Source organism: Aquarana catesbeiana, linkage group LG12, assembly GCF_042186555.1.
Source record: "Aquarana catesbeiana isolate 2022-GZ linkage group LG12, ASM4218655v1, whole genome shotgun sequence".
In the NCBI taxonomy this organism is placed as follows: domain Eukaryota; kingdom Metazoa; phylum Chordata; class Amphibia; order Anura; family Ranidae; genus Aquarana; species Aquarana catesbeiana.
Genome location: NC_133335.1, coordinates 158579947 through 158605027, shown reverse-complemented (window position 1 = coordinate 158605027; position 25081 = coordinate 158579947). Strand labels below are relative to the sequence as shown.

The window sequence follows — 25081 nt, the reverse complement described above, 5'->3', positions numbered from 1 at the left end:
CGATCGCCACGTTGTGCACCCCTGGGGGGCGCGCACGATCGGCTTATCCTGCTGGACTTCATAAGACGCCCAATCAGGATAACAGAGCCACATTGCGGACATCAATCCGCAATAGGGTGGGCGGGAATTGGTTAAACAGGAGTCAAACATAAAATGTCCTTATACCTAACTAATGAAAAAACTGGTTGTGTCAGAGAAGTTTAAGCAGAGAACTTTCAATCCTGGTTACAATGGGTTACTCTGCAGCCTGTTCTTTACCTTATGAAATAAAGCAGATTGGCTAAAGAGAAGCACAATACAGGACACTTACAGATTTGACTCGGTGACCAATGCCCATGATCAGTTTTCCTTCCTTCTTCATCTTGTTTACAAACTCCATAGGGATAAGGCCACTGTCAAATGCTTTACTGAACATTCTGGCAGCGGCATCAAGGGCACCTCCAAAACGATCTCCCTATAAAATAAATGGGGCAGTGGTCACAAGTGTATCACAAAACAAAGGATCTTGGGATACATCCTTTTTAATAACGTGTTGGAGTTATGCTAGCCATATACATGTAGATTGATTTAGCAAGGTGGGCTGAACAGAAGAAATCAATTGATTGCCCCATTCATGCTAAACAGCATGGATAAAGTGCCACTGCTGGCTTATTATATTCAGACAGCTGCAGCAATCATGGCTGCCTGCATACCTGATCAGTCACTGTTCGGCCGATAATTTTTTTTCCTGACTTTGTTGATTTTTAAAAAGACTTTTGTTGAGCTGAGTGGTGCTATCAGGGCATCAGCTCAGATTTTGACAAATTTAGCAGGACTTGGCCAAATTTCAAGCTGTGTATGGCTAGCTTTACTGTTTGTGATAGACTTACAATGGTGAGGAGGCCAGAGGTAAGACTGGAGATGAGGTCTTTACCAGCTCTGGCACATACAATGGTGTTATGGGCTCCAGAAACAGCTGGTCCATGATCTGCGGTTACCATCAGGCACATTTCAATGAAGTGGGAAGCATATTTAGGGACCCTAATGGAAACAAAGGTTTATTAAAATTGCAAATTGATTCCAAGACCTCTGCCAGAAAGCATCCTCTAATAATGATCCCGGAATGATAATAGGGTCTCACCGCCTCTGGAACCAAAGCAGGCCCAACACACCACCGATTCCAATATCTTCCTTAAAGACATCTGTGATGGGCATGCCAGCATAGATAAGCTCCTGACCTCTCTCATCACATATACTGGTCATGAAAGAGGCAGGCTTCCTGATTAATCCCAACTCCTGAAGTGAGACACAAACCAGAACGATTGTGACAGCTGGATTTACATAAAAATGCAGGTCTTGCAATTCAATTAAAAATTATATTTTTAAACAATCCTTATCAGCTTTTAGGCTGTTATAATAAAAAAAAAGCAGATTGCAGAAGGCACGTGATAATACTTTGCCACATCATAGCTACAAACAGACTGGCGGAGTTTAAGGACAAAGCTATGTTTAGCAGGACAACAGTGCTTCTATATAAACATATCTCAGAGAATGAAAACCTGAATCTGATTGCTATGGGGTAAGAGGACTTTTTTTAGTGCAGAAATTAACCAAATTAGCTGCCATGAGGCAACATGGGATAACCGTTCACCTTTAAGGAATGTAGGCAAATTAAGGCCAACTGAGTGATTAGTTAAAGTGGTTGTAAACCCTTTTAAGTGACTTTTACCTATAGGTAAGCCTTATTATGAGATGTTTAGGAGATATTTTACTTGTAGTGCGCCAATGTCGTCATCGGCGCATGCGCTGTGAAGAAATGGACCACCTCAGCGTGTGCCGTGACTGACGGCTCCCGCGCGCATGTGCGGGAGTGACGTTATGTGACTCCGGCCAGTTACAGAGATGGAGTCCGCGGCCCCGGAAGGAACAGGGTTGAAGATGGACGCGGCCTGCACAAAAGACAGCACGGGCTTTGTTTGCAAATACGTGTCATATAATGGGCTAGTATGTGATGTATACTAGCCAATTATGCTTTTAATTTGCATGCCTTGCAGGGAGCATCAGGGTTTACTTCCTCATTAACTGCTGTCAACAGACAGCAACCAATAGCTGCGCACTGAGTCTTAGCCTTATCATAGCAACAACAGTTTTCTCTAGCAGGTACCTGAACATCTGCATAGGAATCTTGCACTTAAGTAAATGTGGATTGTACTTAGAAGTAGGGATGAGCTCAGGGCTTGGACTCATGTCCGAACATACCGTACCTGAGCTCATCCCTACTTGACAACAGAGGACACTGTATATGATCCAGATGGGACAAGCAGATAAGATGGCTGTACAATGAATACTTGCCCTTGCCCAAGAGTAATCCATAGGTACAGTAGGAGGTGGTACTTCTTCTGCTGGCACAATTTCACCCTTAGCAACCAGATCTTCATATACAGACCTTTGAAAAAAAAATTAAAAATTAGTTATCTAATTGCTCATTAAAGCGGAGTTCCACCCAACTATACAACTTGGTCTTAAACTAAAGATCACCGATACACACCCCACCGTCCTTTTTGTATGTATGTATATGTATATATATATATATATATATATATATATATATATATATATATATATATATATATATATATATATATATATATATATATATATATATTTTTTTTCCTTTTCTTTTTTGCAGTACAAAACAGGTGTACTTCCATCTGAACGAGGTACATAATTTCCTCTTTTGGCTCAAGCCCTCCCTCTTCCCCCCCGCTGCCTTCTGGGACCTGTGTGTTTACCAGAAGGTGACAGGCCATTCAGAAAGCGCCGCGCGACTTACACATGTGCAGTAGGACGGATCAGCATGGGGGGGGGGGGGGGGGGGGGGCGACATCGCAGGCTCCCGGGACAGGTAAGTGTCCTTATTAAAAGTCACCAGCTACAGTAGTGTAAACTTTTTTGAGGCTGGAAATCTGCTTTAAAGGATAAGTTCACCTTTCCAGAAATAAATAGTAAATAAATGCACAAATTTTTTGCAAAAAATTAACATTCATTATTTTTTCCTTCAGGAGCCTATGGAATGCTTCACATTTTATCATGAGTACTAGCGCAGCTCCTTTATTTTTTTTACTGTACATATCTTACAGCTGAGCTGCTACTGTTTATGTACTGAGCTCAATAATTCAGCGCGGTTTGTCTTTTATACCACGTTACATATTCCACCTGTATTTTCAGAGGAACATGCAGCATGTTCCAGCTCATGCCGCCAATTTCGCTAACACATCCCCCCCTCAGTGTGACAGTGGGTGGGGGATCTTCTTCCCACAACCTCTGTCACTTTTTGAAGAGAGCGCGGCTGTGTGGAACATTCAGTTTCCTTTAAATTCATGAACTGCAAGTACCATCAGCCACCTTGACTGATTGCCACCTATGACTGTACAGGCAGACAGATGCAGGGTTTTTTTGCAGAAACCTGACATTGCACCCCTAATCCACTGATCGCAGGTGCAGTGCTTTCCAGGCTCCCGAAGGAAAAAATTATAAATGTACATTTTATGTTTCCTGCAAAAAATATGTGCATTTATTTTTCCATTTTTTATTATTTGCATCTTTTGTTAGTGTTTATATGCAAGACGACTCTGAAAAGTGAATCACACACTTGGAAGAGTGGTTTTCAGATTGCACTTTTCTGTTAACTACTTCGGTTTTCTGTTAACTATGGAATTCTCCACATGGAATATGTAACATGTTCCAAAAGGTGAACTTGGCCTTTAAACAAGAACACTTTGTAGTGCATTGTATATATGGGTAATAGAGGTACATCCTGATTAGAGGTATCCCTAAAAGGCTATGTGATATAAACATGCATCTCTTCATTGACTGGCATCAGCTAAATCCATACTGTTTACCAATTACCATGATGAAATCACACTCACTGAATAACATCACCAAGCTCATCAAAGCTACGTGGGACATATACTCCAGATTCCTTCAAGGCCTTATTCTTGGCAACCGCTGTCTCTGAGGCTTGGTTGGCACAAGCTCCTGCATGCCCAAACTGCACCTGTGATGAAAAAATAACTGGGTGAGGAATGAGACCCAGCTCAAGAAAATCAAACCTATGCCATTGTTTGCAAAGCAAAGACTAATTCACTTAGCAAACCATAAGACTCAACAAAAACAACCCATCTCCTAGACGAGTGGTTGTCAACTTATGAGCTAAAGAGGGTCCCAAATGCTGCCCCTGACTTCACCAAAGGGCCGCACATAATGTTCAATATATGTAATGCTTGAGAGAACTGTCAGAAACTGTAGAGCTAATAGACAAAAAAAGGATCAGAGAGTGTGGACATGCTACATTCTTGGCTGGAGATATGCTGCAGAAGACAATACGAAACAGTCAACATGTTACACAAGGCTAGTGGAGATAAATGCTATTGCTCTAATCAATTTCCACTGCAGACTGCTAAGGTTGGAGGGCTGCACATCATATACCAAAGGGCCCCAGGTTTCGGCACCAGGGTCCTAGGGTTACAAAATGGTTGTCTAAGACAGGCAGAAACTCAGCAGCCTGAAATTGTATTAACATGATCAATTAAAATGCTTTAAAGTGGTTGTAAAGGCAGAAGGTTTTTTATCTTCATGCATTGTATGCATGAAGATAAAAAACCTTCTGTGTGTAACAGCCCCCCTAATACTTACCTGAGCTCCATCTCTATCCAGCAATGTTCCAGCAGAGACTCGGCTGCCCGGGACTCTCCCTCATTGGCTGAGACCGCAATGGAGCACCACTGGCTCCCGCTGCTGTCAAAGTCAGTGAGCCAATGAGGAGAGAGAGAGGGGGTGGGGTCTAGTCATGGCTGCGTGTCTGAATGGCACAGGGAGCTGCAGCTCGGCTCGGATGGCCCCATAGCAAGCTACTTGCTGTGGGGGTACTCCTCGGGAGGGGGGGGCCAGGAGCGCCAAAGAGGGACCCGAGAAGAGGAGGATTGGGGCTGCTCTGTGCAAAACCACTACACAGAGCAGGTAAGTATAACATGTTTGTTATTTTTAAGCAAAAAATAAATTTGACTTTAGTATTACTTTGAGCTTGAACATTACTCTCTGAGCAATAAACCTGGAGTGTGTCTGGCTAAACAACTAAAAACACAAATGAAATCCAATATAACCTTCCTTTTAGACCCTTTTACTCAAACCAAAATACTAAATCCTCAAAGTATAGCTGACTGATTTAGAGCTTTTGTAACTTGCAATCTGGTTGCCAACCTCTAGAGACAAAAATCAAGAAATTCTTAAAGCTGAAATTTACGTATAGATTTTATAGCATAGTTACATTGCGCCAGTGTGAACAATGTAAGTATGCATGTGTCATACCTGTGGGGTCTCCACATAGAAGCTGGAAATAATTGTAGCAGGGACCACTACTACAGTAATCATTGCTATCTTCTAGATCCAGTGCCAAGCAGCTGCCCTGTTGCAAAGTAACCACTGGTGACACTTGCTCAGCAAAGCTATTCTTGAATGCAAGCCATTCTCTGAATGAGGTGGAGAAGTGGGTGGTGATGTCACAATCTATACCAAGTTCAGAGAATTTCTTGAATTTAATGGGAGAAATGCAAGGCATTCTGTGAATGGAACCTATGATCAGCAAGGGACCAAACCCCACCTGTTGGTTACTATGCAGCAGGACAGCTGCTCAGCAATGGGCCTGGAAGACAGCAACGATCACTGTACTAGCAGCATCTGCTACAGTGATTTCTAGCTTCTACAGAGATCCCACAGGTATGACTCATGCATACTTACAATGGGATCAGAAATAAACTGCAAGCTATTATCGTCTTTATAGCAAAGCCTCAAAAAGATACAATATTCTCCTGCTCATTATAGGCCAAAAATCAGTCTGTAGGATGTGTGCCCTGTGCGGATGCCTCTTCTTTTAGTCAAAACCTCCTCCTCCCATTATCCCCACCACCACCATTTTCCAAGGCATGGAGGTTTGAATGGAGGCCAGGCGGAAGATAGATAGACAGACAGATAGAGTTTCGCACCCTGCCTATACAAGCTTCTAAAACCTTTTTCTCTTTTCAATTGCTTCAGCAACATGCCACTCAATTTGTATGAAAGTACTATAAACTTAAATGTAAATCAATTATCTAATGGTCGTATCTATGTATACATATCATTTTTTTCAGGTATTAAACAAAACAAATGTACCAAATTTACTGCAAAAACATACAAAAGATACTATAATTTCTATAAAACATTTGACAAGTAAATTAAACTCGTTATCTTTTATATGAGATCTCAGATACTCAAGCCTCGTACACATGAGGAGAATATCGAACAAATGAGCACTTTTTTTTTTTGTTCAGGTTAGTCTCATATCGAAAGCAAATGGGTTACGAAGACTTGTAAGACAGAATACGACTTCCTGCAATGATGTCATGTATTGTATTGTATTATTTCGTTTCTGAGCATGCATGGTCACTTGATTTTTTTACGGACGAATACTGTACTGATTAAACAAAACTCGTTTAGTGACCTATTGTGAAGCCCTTCAATATTTGAGAGTGGGAGAGCGACTTGCAGCACACTTTTTTTTTTGAACACGTGACCAGCAGCAGAAGACACAAAGCTCCTCCTGGTTAGGTTTCCCTGAAGACAGGCTGGGAAAGAGCAGAGTCATGTGACAGCTGTATATCGATTAAGAAAGAGGGTACTTAGATGTTTGTTTTTTTAATTATTACAGTACTATCATCCACATATAGAAAGAAAAGGGAAAGTGGAAATTAAACCGTGGTTTTTGTAGGTTACATGTTAAAGGTGATCATCTGCTCCAGCAGAAACTGCATGTCTTTGGTGCAATATTTAAATAAATATTCAGTAAATCTCCATATGCTACATCAATTCAATATGACACTTTATTCATATTTAGTTGAATTACCTCTGATGAAAACATAGTTGCACAGGTTCCTATACACCAACACACAATGGGCTTTGTCAGCCTGCCTTCTTTAATACCATGACAAATCTTGTATTCCTCTGTACCACCAATCTGTGAGAAAAGCAAGGATGTCAATGAACATTTACTAAAACGTATTTAGAATATATGTCACAAAATAAATACATTTAGGGGATCAATAACACCAGCGAACCGCCTGTGTGTGCTGTGAAACACAGTACCGATGCCTCATTCCAGGCGCATTCCATTCTCTACCTTTTACTCCCACAGAACTTTATTTAAATGTTTCAATACAGTTCTATTCCTCTAGTTCTCAATAACAGAGAACCCCAATTATACACCTGCCCACCGGATATGATGCAGTCCCCCCTACCACCAACTACCTTGAACTGACCATGTACTCTTTCCACTCTCATTCGGTATCGGTTTCCCTCTCTTCCCCCTCTCCTCACACATAGGTCTTATACGATACTACACATGTATGTCTCCATACACTATCTAGAATTATATATGGCAGCCTGTGGGCTGTCCATACCGGTCGGTTGCTGCAATCTTCATATGCTATATACCAGGGCTCAAAATTTCAAGTCCTGAGCCACTAGCCAGGCCTTAAGAGTTACTTGCCACCAGTTGCCCCACCCAACCCCTCCCCTGCCCCTAAACACGCCCTCGTAAATTATCTCATGAAATTACACTGTTAAATGTTTATTGCAGAATGAAGTTTCAAAAATAAATATTAATAACACCTTTAACAATATTAACAAAGTATATCAGTACCTGTCAGTGCTGCCTCACTGTGCCCATCAAATGCAGCTTTACGGTACTCATGAATGCAGCCTGACTGCGCCCATAAGCCTCACTGCTCATCAGCACAGACTCACCATGGATCACACACACACAGTGGGCATCTCCCGCTGTGTGTCACAGAGCAGGGTCTGTGTTCGGCGGCGCATTAACAAGGTCCCATCCCCCTAGACCGGCTCGCGTGATAGGCGGAATTCCAATTAGTGTTCCATCTACTATCACACGAGCCGGTCTGTGGGGGTGGGACCTTGTTACAGTGCCACCGAACACAAACCCGGCTCTGTGACACCCGTGGGCATCTCCCAGATAGATAGCTAGCTAGCTAGATAAATAGATAGGATATCTCAAGATTCACCCCCCCCCATGCCTGATGAAGGAGAACGCATGCTCCGAAGGCGAGCTCAGCCACGGCCTCTGCCTGCCTGCATGGACGGCAGAGACCCAAATGGACCCTGTGCACTATATGCCTACATTGCCCCTACCCCATGTGAGTTTATCTGCATATATTAAATGTGTTTTTTTTTTTTTCCAATGCTGCACTTAAGTCAGCGCTGCGCTTTTCTTCAGCTGCATTCCACTCTCTACTTTTTACTCCCACAAAACTTTATTTAAATGTTAGAAGTGACATTTCAATACAGTTCTATTCACTGCAGTGGTGTTGGGATACAGTAATTCGGGTCTCAACCAGATGTATTGTATCAGCAACATGGTGTGAACAGACACCATTAAAAACAAGGCATTTATCCTTGTTTGTGCATTTGATCTGCACTGGCTATACCGGCCATTATAGCCCCAAAGCCTCTGGTGTGAACAAACCCCATAAAACTTTTTTTTAAATTTTTTGTGTAGGGGAGCAGGCAGAGATCTTACTTCCAAACTCCATAATCCTAACCCAAACACTAAAAACAAACAAAGAGCCCTTTCACACTGACAGCGCGGCTGCATCAGCGGTAAAGCGCCGCTACTTTTAGCGGCGCTTTACCATCGTTTTAGAGGCGCTTATTGCCTGCTTTTAACGTCCGCTAGCGGACGAATAAAGGGTTAATAGCACCCTCAAAGCGCCGCTTCAGAGGTGCTGCTCATTGATTTCAATGTATACACCGCTCCTAAAGCGCGCCAAAGATGCTGCTTGCAGGACTTTTTTTTTTTTTTTTTTTAACGTCCTGCCAGAGCAGCGCCTCAGTATGAAAGCACTCGGGCATTTTTCAGGCACTTTACAAGTGCTATTTTTTGCGCTAAATCGCCTGAAAAATGCCTCTAGTGTGAAAGGGGTCTAAAAGTAATCTTTGACCCTAACCTGACATAGCCACTAGACAAAGCCCCAACATTTAACTCACTCCCCTAAGTTCTTTATGCTCACTCCCCCGCCCTGTTTTTTTTCTGCAACTGTCACATTTACACAATACTTAGCATAAAGCACTTTAGGGTGACCGAGGGCACAGAATTGCCAACACACCAATTATAAATACACGTTTAAATAATGACACCAATTATAAATACACGTTTAAATAATGACACCAATTATAAATACACGTTTAAATAATGGCAATTTCAATACACATTCACTAAAAGGTGAATACCCCATTATGTTGGGCAAGGCACAATAGTAATGGAGAAATTCAAAAGAACTCACCTCTCCAAGGACTACAATCATTTTAACTCCTTCTGTATCTTGATAACGTAAAACATGGTCCATAAAGGTGGAACCAGGATACCTAGCAGTGGGGAAATAGGCAGTTAGAGAACCTTTATTCTGCTTTACACAGTGGTATTTCTAAATGTCCATGAGCAGAGCTAGAAAACAAACAGTATTTTATATCTAGAGATGCACCGCAATTTCGGCGCCCGAAACACAATGGCGAAAATTGCGTTTTCGCCATTTTGCCCAAAAAAAAAAAAAAAAAAAAAAGGTATTGATAATGGCGCTGAAAACGCATGTGATTTTGCCACAAGGTAGCAAAAAAGGTGCATTTTTAGTGCAGTTTTTTTAACTGACCACAAATGCAGCAAGCAAGATTTTAACACAACGGAAGCGCAATGGACCAGTGTGAAGACAAATATAGAATTTAAAGGGATACATTTTTCTTGAGCTTTTTTTTTTTTTTTTTTTTAAAGGTGTCAATAATGGCCGACAATACATTCATATTCATTTAAATTCATGATATTAATGAAAAAGTTGAACATAATACAATCATATATAAAAATATATATATATTTTTTAAAAACTGTCATTTTTGGTTGTTCGCCAAGTGCATCCTGCATTTTCGGTTTCGGGACCAAAATTTCCATTCAGCACACCTCTAATTTTTTCATATTGTACAAGTACTATCTGCAGATGTTGAGGTTCCTTTTTTGCATACAAATGCCGCGTACACACGATCGGACATTCGACAACAAAACTTGTCTTGCATACACACGGTCATACAAATCTTGTCGGAAATTCCGAACGTCAAGAACGCGGTGACGTACAACACGTACGACGAGACGAGAAAAATGAAGTTCAATAGCCAGTGCGGCTCTTCTGTTTGATTCCGAGCATGCGTGGAACTTTGTGCGTCGGAATTGTGTACACACAATCGAAATTTATAACAACGGATTTTATTGTCCAGATCTCAAATTTTGTGTGGCGGAAATTCCGATGGAAACCGGTCCGATGGAGCCTATACACGGTCGGAATTTCCGACAACAAGCTCCAATCGAACATTTTCCGTCGGAAAATCCGACTTTGTACGGGGCATTAGAATGTGTTATAGGAACTGGGAAGGGAGTGGGGGGTGGCAAATGAACCACTATCTTCTTGTGTTCTAAGAGTTATTTATTTTTAAGGGATCTGCAATTTAGAATGTTTAGATGTTGCTCTTAATAAAGCATTAGCGGACTATAGAACACCTGTTCATGATTAACAGAGGTGCTTTCCATGGCGGCACCCATGCAGGCTCACTCCAGAGTTCTGCTGCTGCGTCCATTGACACAGACAGCAGGACTCGGCCCCACCCCCGTGTCACTGGATCTGCTTGACAGCCGATGGCTCCTGCTGCTATCAGTCTATCCAATGAGGACCCGAGACAGCAGCTGGAGTTGCTGGGCTAGTCCTCAACTCCGGAACGATCGGGTTCAGGTAAGTAAATGGGGGGCTCTGGGGGGCTGCTGCAGCACAGGAAGTTTTTCACCTTAATGCACAGAATGCATTAAGGTGAAAAACCGAGACTATACAACTCCTTTAACTTTATTGGAAACACCTCAACCCTAACAGCAGCTGCCATTAGGAGAGTGCAACTTGCAGAAGCCTAATGAAAGAACTGTCCAAAGTAAGAAAACTGGAGGTGTGCAAAGTAATATACATCATTTAAAAACTGAAAAATATTGGAAACTATAGCATCTAGATTAAAATGTATAAGTATCTGTAATTCATCAACAAAGTTTTATTTTTCTTGTTCAAAGGTGAGCTTATAATGTTTTACCTGTCGCCACCAATGGCTACTCCTTCATAAACTCCATCAGTGGTCCTGGAGATGATGTTGTTGAGCTCATTAGACATACCACCGGAGCGGGATACATAGGCAACACTGCCAGCACGATACAGCTTGGAAGCCAAAATGTTATCCAACATTCCTCCTGTGTTGCCAATCTTGAAGCAACCAGGTTTGATGCCTCCAACCTAAGGACAATAAGGATAGCTCCAGTATTTAACAGGAATTGGAATGATTGCGGATGCTAGCATGACTTCTCTGTATTCCAGGGCAAATAAAGTGTATCTAAAACTAAAAAATATTTCAATGGGGACATCTGTTCCTATGACAATTGTCTAAGGGCTCATACACATGCCGCAGAGGGATGCACATCTTCAAGAAGAAGTGTGCTTTTGTTCCTAGGAGTCATACATCTTTGCCTACAGCTGCAGGCAGCAGCCTGTACAAATCCAGACTAGCAGATGATGAAGTTGAACACAGGTAACCATACATCTGAGCATTTACATGCATACAGGTATGGATGAACGGTCCTGAACGCAGATGGAATGCATCCAGGGACACTCCTCTGTCACACAACAGCTCAGATATGCAGTTATATTCCTAGAACCAATGTGTCTGTCAGCTCGTCATTGATTTGTACAGGCCGCTGGTCGCAGCTGCACACAGACACCTGATGATGTACAGCTGTCTGCACCCGTGTGCATGAGCCCTAAGTTGGGAAGGGATTACCCTTATTTTGGAGAGATTTCCTCTTACTTACTGCTGTGACTACAATAAAGGAAGTTAAGGTCATCTTCCCCAATGAGACACAGAGGACTAACAAGGGATTTAAGAATTTCCTACACTGCCCAAAACTGAAGAAAACCATTTTTGATTTCCTTTTCGTTTCCATATCTTTCCCCATTTTGGACACATATTAAAATGCACTTTATTTTTACATAGAAATTAAAGTAGAAACCCAAAAAAATATTTTATATGTTTTGAAAGCAGATACCATGTAGAAAAAAAACTGACATTTCTTCAATTACTTCCTTGTACCTGGCCTAGGCCAAAATGATGTCATACATCCCAGGAGACATTTTTTCCTTCATCTGGAAGGCAAGAGGCACTTTGTCAGCTAATCACCCCTCACCTGTATGCCTGAGCTAAGGGCAGATGGATTCCAGGAAGAAAATGAATGAATCATCTGCCTGAACTCAAGATGGCCACAGCTAGAAAAGCTAGGGGTGCTTCTATAGTGGCCATGACTGTTTTCTATGCCTTGACTGCTGCCCCTTTAGTAAATACAGTGGTGGCAGCAAATCATTAAAGGGAAAATAACTTGCTCCAAACTGCTGACAGGTAGGAAATTTATATTGAATACAATTAACAACACAATTAACCCTTTATATAGGTTCAGGGCAGGCACTGCCTTTCACTTTTGCTTTGTCCGTATTTACCAAGCTTTTAAGTTTGGTAAATATGGGATCATATGGGCACTGAGGCCCACGTACCATTTACAGGCCACTTTTTCGAGTATCCCTAACCACCAGAGGAAGGCTCTGAGGGAGAGGGTATCTTCCCTCGAAAAGCGTCAGTGTTTGGACATCTTGGGCACCAGACAATGTCATATGACGAAACGGGCATCGGGAGGAGCTGATGTAATCGCATGTATCTGTCTAAGCGGACGGGCGTTCGCACAGCCGGCTATTTTGCTGTTTTTAACATTCATTGCTGTAAGTTTAATTTTAAATTTCTATTAAAACGGTACTTTATCGGAATTATGCTATGGTGAGTTCCTTTTTCATTTTGGGTAACATTTGGCCACTCCTAATGGGACCTGCCTGATCAGGGTATCCTGGCTGTCTGCTGGATATATCCTTTACATCATACCGACCTTTTGGAGGTACCGTATTCAAATCACCCCTGGATAGAGGTCCCGGCTGGGTAATTGGCCCCCAAGCTCATCTGGCTTGCCTTGTGGTAAGTGTGCATTTTAGCGGTGGTTAGCACATTGTTTGCAGTGGAGGAATTCATCACTGATTATTAATCTATTTATGCATACCTGTGTTCACGGACTTTGTTTTACAATACCTTTATTGTGGATGTGTATATTCCACCATCACACGTTATGCAATTTTGGACTTTATTTATTATTACTATTGATTACATTTTTCGTTATGCCTTTTGGCATAACCACACATCATTAACTGGTTCATATTCAGTTTTTCATGTTCACATTTGTGTTTTGTATATGTTTTAGCGCTGCTACAATTTTTTTATTAATCTTGTTTAGTGTGCATCTCACTTTTAGTGGCTGCTTACCTTTATTTTTATTTATTTTACTATTTCATGTCTTGCAGTAGCGCTGTATTTTTCTTATTGTTTAGTATACTGGAGCTATTTGAGTTTCAAACTCACAGGACACGGGGCCGCTATGCAGCCATGATGGCGCTAATGGGACAAAAGGCAGAGCACAGCAAGGGCTCCCCGTGGGCCTCGGAAGACACGGTAAGGGATCTGGAGTGGACAGACCACCCATTACAGTTATCAGAGATGACCAAGATCGCAGCCGATATAAAAAAAAACACCTTTTCATCTGCTATTATTCTCAAAGCAGACCTCCTAGCTCTGATCGTTAATCCCACTCACAGAGGGCAGAAGCCAAACGGGACAGAGCAGTTGAAAGATTGGCAAACCCAGTCTCTTCCCACGCCACACACTTAATCCTCATCAATAGACGCCTGGAGGATCGTGATAATAGAGGAAGGAGGCAGAATATCAAGGTGAGAGGGATCCCGGACACCTGGAGGATCTTGAATAGAGGAAGGAGGAAGAATATCAGGGTGAGAGGGATCCCTGAAACGACAGAGCCTGCCCAAATTAAACAAGCTCTCCGGGCTGTGTTCAATGAGCTACATGAATGCCCTAAGGACACTGACATTGACTTTGTTCGGACACACAGGGCCCTGAATCCCCATCCCACAGACACAGCACCCCCAAGGGATATTGTATGCTGTCTACACAGTTTCTCATTGAAAGAGGAGATCCTGAATAACGCCAGGCGGAATGAGCAAATCTACTTGAATGAGCATAATATCTCCCTGTTTCAAGATCTCTCTCACATTACCCCGCAGAACAGGCGAGCTATGTGCCCTATACTTGCTGCTCTGAGAGACAAAGGAATACCATATCGCTAGCGTTTTCCTTTTGCTTTAAATGCCACGTATCTGGGCAAACAATACTACCTGAGGATGCCAGAGGACATTCCAACCTTTTGCAAGCAATTGCAACTACCCCTGATTGGCCTGCCGGAATGGTACAAGGAATTTCGAATTCCTCTGCAGGGAGCGTCCCCTCCAGACACTCCACAATCATCCCCTTCCAAACCTCCCTAAACCAAGAAAACAAAATTCAACAAGTATTCGAGTCCCAGCTTTGGCAAGTCACCTTATTCTGCTAAAGGATCTAGATCTCAAGATAACACCCGATTTTTGACTACTACCTTTTTATAATTGTGCCTTTTCTTTGGGACTGTAATTACAGGCTATTTTTGATTACATGTCGGCCTAAACTGTCCTTTTGTCACCCTAAGAGGTAATCCACATTGTTAAATGTTTTACAGCCATTGACTTTAATGGCTTAAGAAACCAACCCCAACTCCCCCCTCCCTCCCTCTCCGATTTGATCTATGATGGACATTCCTATTTCCCTGAGATACTATGCCTTTCACAGATACCCAATTCTATAAAATAACACTTTCTCTATACAGTGATGCATTATCCTTGGACACCATCTTGTGGCAAAAGTTAGAATAGCATAGTGATGACTTTAATCAACAGAGAATCAGAACTTGGAACTCCCTAACTCTGAGAGAACATCAACCTCACATGCTGGTCAGGTCTCAGACTTCCGGTACCTCTGTAACTTAAACGCTTCTTGAAACATACATTGGTTGTATGCTTACTTACATATTCAGGAATATCCTCACCCATTAACCAATTTGATCTTTCAAACACGAGTATATCTGTTTTCTGATCGCTAGGCTGGACCCATGATTCGACCAAAAATTAACAAAATTACCTCTCGGTCATGACTATACACATATTCCCTCAAGATTTTTCACAGGGCACTTACATGTACAATATGGGAGGTGTAATATTTTCGGATCCGGACCCCCCATCTTGTTCCAAATTGGTCCAGTTGTGGCCCCCACTAGTCTAAATCAGGACAAGGCATTATTGAACCATACCAGTTCGTATAAGATATGATTCTCGCCATTACATATTAACGTCAGAACCCTTACTAGTATATCTAAAAGGGCAAAACTGTTAGTCATTCAGTTTATACTGTTTATAATGTTTTATCGGTTTACAAAGTCTGTCATGATGGATTCTGACTATGACCAGTTTTTTCAGATTCATCAGATATCTGATAGAATATAGATCTCAATGCTCCATTATCGTTTGCTTTTAATGCAATGCTTATGATATAGGCTCATGTCACCACCTAAATGGCTGGAAGGGGTGCATGAATAATTTCAATTGCTTTATTTAAAGGCCGCGGGAGGCTTTGTTTATTCCATATTATTACAAACAAGTTTCTGTTATTTGGTACTGACATTCCTGTGGTAATAACCTCCCACTTCTCCCAACAGCAGATTCTGTTTGACTTTTAACCAAACACAAATCCCTCATTTTTCTCCTTAAGGTTGAAACCAGGAGACATATTTCCTATTTCTTCACCTCACGTGATACTCCTCTAGAGACTGACTAGACTACCTTTCTATAAATTCTTATACCCTTTCATTCCCTAATCTTTCTTTCTACCTGCCAAGGAACTCACTGATTCTACACACTTAACTACGGTATATTATCTACTGTTTTAATTATGTCCTACTCGTTGATTGATAAACAACCTTTTGTGATCTCTCATGTCAGGTGTTTAAACACACCCGAGAAGCGAACCTCGATACTCAGAGAACTACACAAAGTGATGCCATCCGTGGTATTTCTCCAGGAGACACACTTCAAAACAGGTACTGTACCAAAACCACATGATAACCACCCACACGTTTACCATGCTACAAACCTCACTTCCAAATCAACAGGAGTATCTATTCTACTCCATAAAAATGCAGACTTTGATATTTCTCAGCAGCATGCAGACATAGATGGTAGATTTCTATTCCTTAAAGGGCAATGGGCTGGGATTCCAATCATACTGGCAAACCTATACTTCCCTAATTCCGCCCAAGTTACCTTTTGCCAGCGTGTAGTTGATGGGTTGAGGAGCTTCACCTCAGGGTGCATCGTTAAACCCATTATAAAGACACATTAAATAGCAAATCCAGCCTATCATACAAAAAAAAAACACACCTATGCAAGATTTTTTAAAACCCTGCTAGCCTCACTTACCCTGGTTGATATATGGCACACAACTAACCCTACGGCAGAGATTTCACGTATTTCTCCGCCCTACACAATAAGTTCACACACATCTTCCTCTCCCAAAGGGACTTACTGCTCTTGCAATCTGCCAGGATAGGTATTAAATCGTTTTCGGATCATGCACCCATCTCACTGACATTACAGATGCCTATCAGGCGGCATACAACTAACAACTGGAAACAAAACCCACCCTTGCTCACGGACAAGTTAGGACTAGGCAAAATAACGGAAGTCTTAAAAACATACTTCACCGAAAACTACACAGATGAGTTGTCTCAATTAACAATATGGGCAGCCCACAAATAAGTGATAAGGGGGGAGTTTATCAGGATGGGTGCAGCGAAAAAGAAGGATGCAGAAAAAGAACTTAATGACTTAGCACATGCCATAGGTGAAATGGAAGCAAAACACAAGCAATTCTTAGCGATAGAATCGGCTACGGCCCTACTTGATCTGAGGAAGAGACTACAATCCATCTTAAACCATAAGGCACAAAAGATCCTCTTTTTTTAAAAAGGGGGCCTTTTATGAACATGGGGCTAAAACGGCAAATTCCTCACAAGAGCATTTAAAGAAACACTGCCATCAACGAACATATCTGCCATAAAAAATAGCCAAACAATACAAGACACTGAAAAGATTACACAAATATTCCATAACTATTACACTGATTTATCCAATCTACCAAATGCACAAAGACCTAAAGATCTTCCTGGGACACTGACACAAATAATGCATCAATTTCTCGCCGACAGCAGCCTACCCACAGTAAAGGATTTCGACTCCCAAAAACTATAAGACCCAATCACAGAAACAGAATTAATAATGGCCATTAAATCCCTTAAACCAGGGAAAAGCCCGGGTCCAGATGGCTTTACAGCCCACTACTACAAGCGCTCCAAACGCCACATTTGTTGAAGACCTTTAACTACCTAAAAAGACCCACAGGAGATCCAAGAGGATTCCTGAGAGCCCACGTTACAGTTTTACCCGAACCTAACAAGGACCCTCTGAACTGCGCCAATTAGACCGATTTCCCTACTTAATATTGACTTGAAATATGCAAACCTCTTAAGACCACTGTTACACCAGTTATTAGGCCCAGAACAGGTAGGTTTCATGCCGGGAAGGGAGGTGAGAGATAATGTGATAAAGACCTTAAATCTCATCCACAATACGGACGATTTTGAAGGCATGTTACTCTCCACAGACGTGGAGAAAGCCTTCGACTGCGTGTCGTGGGACTTTCTACTTGCCCTGTACCATAAACCGAAAAGGAAAATCAAAATCAACAGAAGACTATCAGACACGGTAATAATATGGAATGGAACACAACATGGCTGCCCCCTTTCACTGCTGCTTTTCATCCTCACTCTAGAGCCATTAATCCGCTTAGTAAATAACTGACCATCTATATACACGGCTTCCAGGTAGGAGGCAGAACTTACAAAATCGCAGCTTATGCCGATGATCTTTTGTTCTTCATAACTCAGCCACACATTACCATGCCTAATTTATGCAATATATTCACATAATACAGTTATGTATCAAACGTCTAAATAAACTATAAAAAGATCCAAAGCACTAAATTTAACACTGAAAGAAAGCACAAAAAATACCACACAAAACAATTGTAAGTTTAAATGGGAAAAGATAGCTCTCAAATTTAGGGATATGGTTGACACAGAAATAGGACTCACTTTATACAAGAAACTTCCAACCCCTTTTACAAGCCATAAACAGGGACTTAGAGAGATGGCCCTTAAAATATTTCTCGTGGTTTGGCAGAGCATTCATTATCAAAATGACAGTCTTACCTAGAATCCTGTTTTTTTTCAGACCATCCCAATCCTTTTACCAGCAAATTTCTTCTGATCCCTACACTCCATACTAGATTTCTTTGGGCATTCAAAAAACCCCACATTAATCTCCAATTACTCACAAGAGATAAAGAAAATGGAAGAATGGCCTTCCCAAACTTTAAAAACTACTATCTTGCCTCACATTTTACCAAAATCATAGACTGGACTTGTCACGCAGACAACAAGGATTGGGTGGTACTGGAAATTAATATAGGTCCAATACATATGACAAATTAACCTTGGATACCATGGGACTCATGCCCTAGACAAAAGAAACACCCCCTTATAGGGACGACACTTAACTTACAAAAAGTGATTCAGATCTCTGACTTAACTACATCACCTGGCCCTCTCACACCGCTGTTACCTAACCCAGACTTTCCGCCAGGAATGAACAAATTGTCCCAGCTGTACACTGACATGGATATACCTCTTCCGGCCACACACTGTTTCAAAGACAACAAGGTCAAATCAATCTCAGAAATGCAAATTGAAAAAGGTCTGTCGTCCCTAACATACTGGGAATGTTGTCAAATTCATAGCCATGTCCTGAGTCCCCAGAGACAAACATCTTACGAGACCTCTAACGCCATTTGAAACTGTGTGCCTCAAGGTAAACGTATCCAAAAAAAATATTTCCGTATCCTACACCTGGTTGCAAGCCTCTGGTCTTGAGGAACTTAATAAACAAAGTGTTTTGGGAAACAGCATTAAACACTCCCTTCACTAAGGACCAATGGTTACAAGCCCGTGTGTTCGCTCACAAGTGTGCGATTAGCACACGACTACAGGAATCTTCTTTGAAGCTCCTGACAAATTGGTATAACACACCAATCAAAATACATAGATGGTTCCCCACAGTGAAGTGAAGCTGAAGTGAAGCCGCAAGGCTTCCCGCCCAGTTCTCTCATCAATAAGGATGCATTGTACATCCTAATTCATGAGAAAATTTAGAAGTAGAAAAAGACCCATCCACACAGGACCTGGGGGGGTGTGCAGTGCAGTATAGCTGGGCTTTGAATGAAGACTAGCAGTAGAGAAGGGAGGTGGATGGGGGGGGGGGGGGGGGGGTTAGGGGGGTGTCAGTATGGCTGTAAGTGATTTGGGGTCTCAGCTCACAGTCTACAACGATCATAGTACAGGCAACCACACAAAGGCTCTGTTTCCACTAATATGACTTTGCGACTTTGGACACAAAGTTGGTTGGTGCACAGCAGCACGAGTTGAAATGCAGGGAGCCCTAGGCACCTCTATGTCATTCAGCAGTACTGATAGTGCACTCAAGTATCACCCATCTCCCCTTACTCTGTGCCCCTAGGACTCACAGAGCACCTGAGTGTCACCCATCTCTTTTCGCCATGCATGCCCTGCAGGGATGATACTTGAGTGCACTAGCAGTACTGCACAAGTACTGCACAATGACATAGAGGTGCCTAGGGCTCCCTGCATTTCGACTCGTGCTGCCGTGCACCAACCGTGCTGTTTTGGATAGAAGATTCAAGTAGTTCCAGGCCTTGCTGTGGATCCGAATCCCGGAAGTAACCTGTGGACCAGGACGCCGGCTGCATAGGGAGACACAAGGCTCCATTCTATCCGGACTGCTGAGATCGCATGTGGCACTACTGGATTCCCCTGCACCTGACAACAGTTTCCTATATGTGAGTGTTTTAATGAAATTTGTCATTAAATCTATACAGTCTTACTAAGAGGCGCCTGTTGTTTTGTTTTTATGTCTTGCATAAGGATCCCCGCAGCCCCGTGGTGGAAGGAAAGAAAATCAAATCACCTATGGTCTGCCTTAGACCTCACATCTACCCATTTACAGACAACCCAATACTTACTGTTGCAGGCCCAATAATAGTGACTCCTTTCTCATCAGCAGTTTTGATGAGCTTTCTGGTTAAAGCTTCTGGAATTCCTTCTGCAATGATTGCAATGGTTCGGATCTAAAAGACAAGATTACATATCAATTTTAAAGGATAGCTGTCAATATAAATCCACAATACAAAAAAGTTCCTCAACAAGATCACTTTCGCCAGGTTTTCTGCTTTGAGTTTCCCACTTTATCTCAAATCAACTGCAAGAGCAAAGCATGCTTATAACAGGTCTACAAACTCCAAGAAAATGAGGAGTAAACCATTATATGACTAGCCAAGAGAAAAACAAGCAAGACTGCCAGTAACCTGAGGATAATTCATGGTCTCCACGCTGCTGTCATATGCCGATCTCAGAGAGGCAAAGTTGATGAGCACATCCACTTCTGGGTGTTTCCTCATAGCATCCGCCATATTCTTGAAGACTGGTATCAAGATTTCTTTGTGACCCCAGTAAAACTTCTGCTTATGATCCCCACTGGTAAAAAGAAAGATGCACAAGGTTCAGTTACACAGATTAAAAAAGTGGTGTAAATGAAAGCAAATGCTCTACATACTAATAAAAAGACAGCTCCCCCCACCCCATATATTACTTTTGTTATTATATGGGAAAATAGTTCAGCTCCCTCTGACCATTCATTGCAGAAACATAGACAAAGCTCCCTCCCGGTTTTGAAGCCACAGCTTTATAACGTGTCTGCTACATTAGAGGTAGGATGATATAATACAACTAGAATTTAACCTGGGAAATATCATTTACCAAAGAGTTAAAGAGTTTGGTTTGAACACTGATGTCTGTTAACAAGCCTGCCGTACCTTTTCTTCAGAATCACAATACTTTATTGATACCAAAGGGGAAGAAATGAAGGAATATATTGTCCTTTGTGGATAAAGGACAAAGTTATTTCACTATTAAGGTGTGCTTGTGAAGATCGTGTTCTCCATTTTTTTTGAGTATTCAAACACCAGGCCAGGAAAAGATGGTGAAGTTCTTGTTCTATCATCCAGTTTCTAGCTGCGCACTTGGACAGATTAGAAGAAATATAATAGCGTCCTTGTTGACATTGATGCCATCAATCCATTTCCAACATCCAACTTGGAATACTTAAAGCAGAACTTCAGTCATTATCTTTCCATCTGTTAAATCTTCTGCCCTTGTTGTTTTAACTTTGAATAGTGAAACATTTTTTCTCCCCTCGTCTTTCAGAACAGCACCTGGAGAGAGCGCAGCTTCACCCACTTTTCCCAGGAAACACTGCAGTCAGTTTTTTCTTTAAAGACCGGACGCTTCCACCATGGCCTCAGTTGTAGTGTTTCCTCCGCCATGGTGGAAGCGCTGCAGGGAGCCAGGGGTGTGCTGCGCTTTCTCCAGGTGGAGAGAGTTGGGGGCATACCTGTATTTCGTTCTTTTTTTTTTTATGCAGACCAGCCCAGCTTCCTCCCTTTAAGTGCGGGGGTTGCTTCGGCGTCCTCCCCTCTTCATACCCGGCGAGGGTCAGGCTGCTGGGGGTCCCCGCTCCCTCAGACCGGCGGCTAGCTGAGGGGGAGCGGCGTCTCCTCTTCATCCCCAATGCTCAGCCTTCCGGGTTCCGGTGGCGAGTGCGTCACTACGGCAGGGGGCGGGACCCCAAGCGGCGCGACGCAACTTCCGGTTCCGGCCACTGCAACGCAGGAGGAGAGGGCAGGTCTCGTTTGGCTGACGTAATTTCCGGCCCTCGCAGTGGCGAGCGGACCGGGAAACTTTAAATACAGGCACCTGACACCATTGGGAATCCTGGCAGCATGGAGGAGGAACAATCGGTAGTGGCAGGAGCAGGAGCCACACTAGTCAGCCAGGCCCAGGTAAGTGGGGACAGCGGTCTCTGTATCTTACTCTGTGGGCATGTTTTAGTTTCCCTCTTTGCTAAATTCTGGGAATTTTAAAGAGCCTGCAACACTCTTCCTGTGTATTGAAGCAGGAAGTAAGAGTGTTTAAGGATTGTGAAGTAAATCTGTGGGGGGATTTACTGGCTGAGTTTAAGTAGAGGGGTTAAAGTGTTAGTTCCTCCATTTTTTCAGCATGCTGTTTATTTGTAGGGTAAAAACATACGGTTTTTATTTGCTTATGTATTTCAGAAGGCAAAAGAAAAGATCAAACATTCCTCTTTTTCTGTTAAAAGGAAATGCCCATCTTGTAAAAATGTGCTTAAAGATTCTTGGGCAAAAGTATTGCAGACTTAGTGAAAGAGGAATCCACTCCTACCACACCTGTGGTTCAGCAAGATTTACTGAGCTCTTTCAGAAAAGATTTGGCTGATACTTTTGAATCATTCAGATCTTATCTTGACAAACGTCCAGCTTCAGGTAGCAGCTAGGTACCTCGTTCACAGTCCTCTGTTTCTGCATACAGAGGGGGCAGTGACTCAGAAGAGGAAGATCGTAGCGTGGCTACGGAATCTGAGGAAGAAGCAGAGGAAGAGAAAGAATCTTCTTCTTCTTCTCGGTATAAATTATCTTTAGAGGAGGTGGACGATCTGTTAAAAACTATCCACACGACTCTAAATATTACAGAGGATAAAACCCTGCTTTCGTTACATGACAAAATGTTTCAAGGCATGGGTGAAGTGAAGCACAGGGTGTTTCCGGTGCATACGTTTCTGTCAGAAACAATTAAAAGGGAATGGAAGGACCCAGAGAGGGCCCCTTTCTTTTCTAGATCCTTCAAACGCAGGTTTCCCTTTGAAGAAGATAGCACACAGGTCTGGAACAAAAAACCTAGACTGGATGCGGCTTTCTCTCAAGTATCGAGAAACACCGACCTTGCGTTTGAGGACATGGGTATCCTCAAGGATCCCATGGATAAAAGGGCCGACTCCTTGCTGAAGAAAGCTTGGGACTCCACCCTAGCAAATCTAAAGCCAGCTATGGCCTCAACAGTGGTGGCCAGAAACCTAGAGCTGGAACAACTAAAAGATCACATCGAGGCAGGGACCCCTCGTAAAAGATCTTTTAGAGACACTACCGGTACTACTGAAAGCAGTAGGATATATAGCAGATGCTTCAGCTGAATCAGTCAGGATGTCAGCCAGATCCTCTGCTTTAATTAATTCAACGCGTAGAGCTTTATGGGTCAAGACTTGGACCGGAGATACAGCCTCAAAGACCAAGCTGTGTGGTCTACCCTTTGAAGGGGATTTGGTTTTTGGCTCGGGTCTTGAAGCCATACTGGAAAGAACGGCTGACAAGAAAAAGGCCTTCCCCATTAAGAAAAAGGTGATCCCTCAGGGCAGTAAAAATTTTCGTCCTTTTCGGAAAACCTCAGATACAAAGGAGACAGGTTATAAAAGACCTTGGGAGGTCTCAGAGAGGCAGGGGCAAGTCAGGAGTGCTATTTCGCCCCCCTACCCAGAATACAAAAAGCCAGTGACTGTCCTCCGACCGTGGGAGCAAGGTTACAGACCTTCTTTCCACAGTGGCAGAGGATAACAGACAGTCCGTTTATCCTCAAAACCATAAAAGAGGGTTACGGACTGGAGTTTTCACAACCACCTCCGGTTCGGCTTTTTATAACTCAGGCTCCCAGAGATCCAGAAAAGCTTGCAGCTATGACTACAATTCTACAGGAATTATTTCAGCAAAAGGTGATCATAAATGTTCCCCCCAAAGAAGTGGAACAGGGGTGCTATTCGCACATATTTCTGGTAAAGAAGCCTTCAGGCAAATTCAGATTAATTCTGAACCTGAAGATTCTCAACAGATCGGTCAGGTACAAAAAATTCAAGATGGATACGATCTTTTCAGTGAGGGGTCTCCCGATCCCGAACTGTTTTATGGTATCCATAGACCTGAGGGATGCATATCTCCATGTGCCTATAGCCCCAGAATCACAAAAACAGCTCAGGTTTGCAATCAGGATGGGAGAGTCTATCATACATCTTCAGTTCAGAGCTCTCTCTTTTGGGCTGTCATCCTCTCCACGGATATTCACGAAGATCCTGGCAGAGGCCTTAGCCCCTCTCAGAGTAGAGGGAATCTCGATTGTCCCATATTTAGACGATCTTCTATTATTTGCCAAAACAAGCACGTATTAGAAAAGGATCTGGAAAGGACAAAGAGACATCTGGAGAGCCTGGGCTGGTTAATAAACAAGGAGAAATCAAACATGATTCCATCACAGATAATAAAGTTTCTAGGTTACACGATAGATTCCATACAGGAGAGGATCTTCCCCCCAGAGGAAAAGTTTGTAAAACTTCAGAAGGCGGTAAAAAAGACCCAGACAAACCTGCAGATTTCTATCAGGGCAGCTATGTCCGTCTTGGGGCTCCTTACTGCAGCGATACCAGCAGTACAGTGGGCACGTTTACACGCAAGGGATCTTCAGCAGACAATCTTGAAAAATTGGTCCTATGGAGAGTCCCTAGAAAAAATGATAATATCCCCCAGAGAAAACTCTGGTGGTGGAGGAGTCACTCCAATCTGGTCAGGGGCCTGCTCTGGTGTTTTCCCCGCGACAAGAGGTTAACAACGGATGCGGGTTCCTGGGGTTGGGGCGCCCACCTGGAAGGACAGATGGCTCAGGGGAATTGGACAAACAGGGAAGCCAGGAGATCCTCCAATTGGAGGGAACTAAGGGCTATTCTCCTAGGACTATGGGCTTTCGAGAAACTAGTCCAGGGTCACCATGTTCAAATACTATTAGACAATGCCACAGCAGTGGCATATGTGA

The 25081-nt window shown here is 42.7% G+C and overlaps 1 protein-coding gene across 2 annotated transcripts in view; it reads right to left on the bottom strand.

The window, feature by feature from the left end:
* The window catches only part of ACLY (ATP citrate lyase), a 149591-nt gene that overhangs the window by 27370 nt on the left and 97140 nt on the right, over nt 1–25081 (bottom strand). For both annotated transcript variants that reach the window (XM_073606120.1, XM_073606121.1), the window contains 10 exons: nt 20683–20851; nt 20341–20445; nt 11200–11396; nt 9372–9453; nt 6917–7027; nt 3909–4036; nt 2332–2425; nt 1121–1275; nt 870–1020; nt 311–454 (listed from right to left, as the gene is read on the bottom strand). In XM_073606120.1, coding sequence (XP_073462221.1) covers nt 311–454; nt 870–1020; nt 1121–1275; nt 2332–2425; nt 3909–4036; nt 6917–7027; nt 9372–9453; nt 11200–11396; nt 20341–20445; nt 20683–20851 — 1336 coding nt within the window. The remainder of the gene's footprint in view (nt 1–310; nt 455–869; nt 1021–1120; nt 1276–2331; nt 2426–3908; nt 4037–6916; nt 7028–9371; nt 9454–11199; nt 11397–20340; nt 20446–20682; nt 20852–25081) is intronic.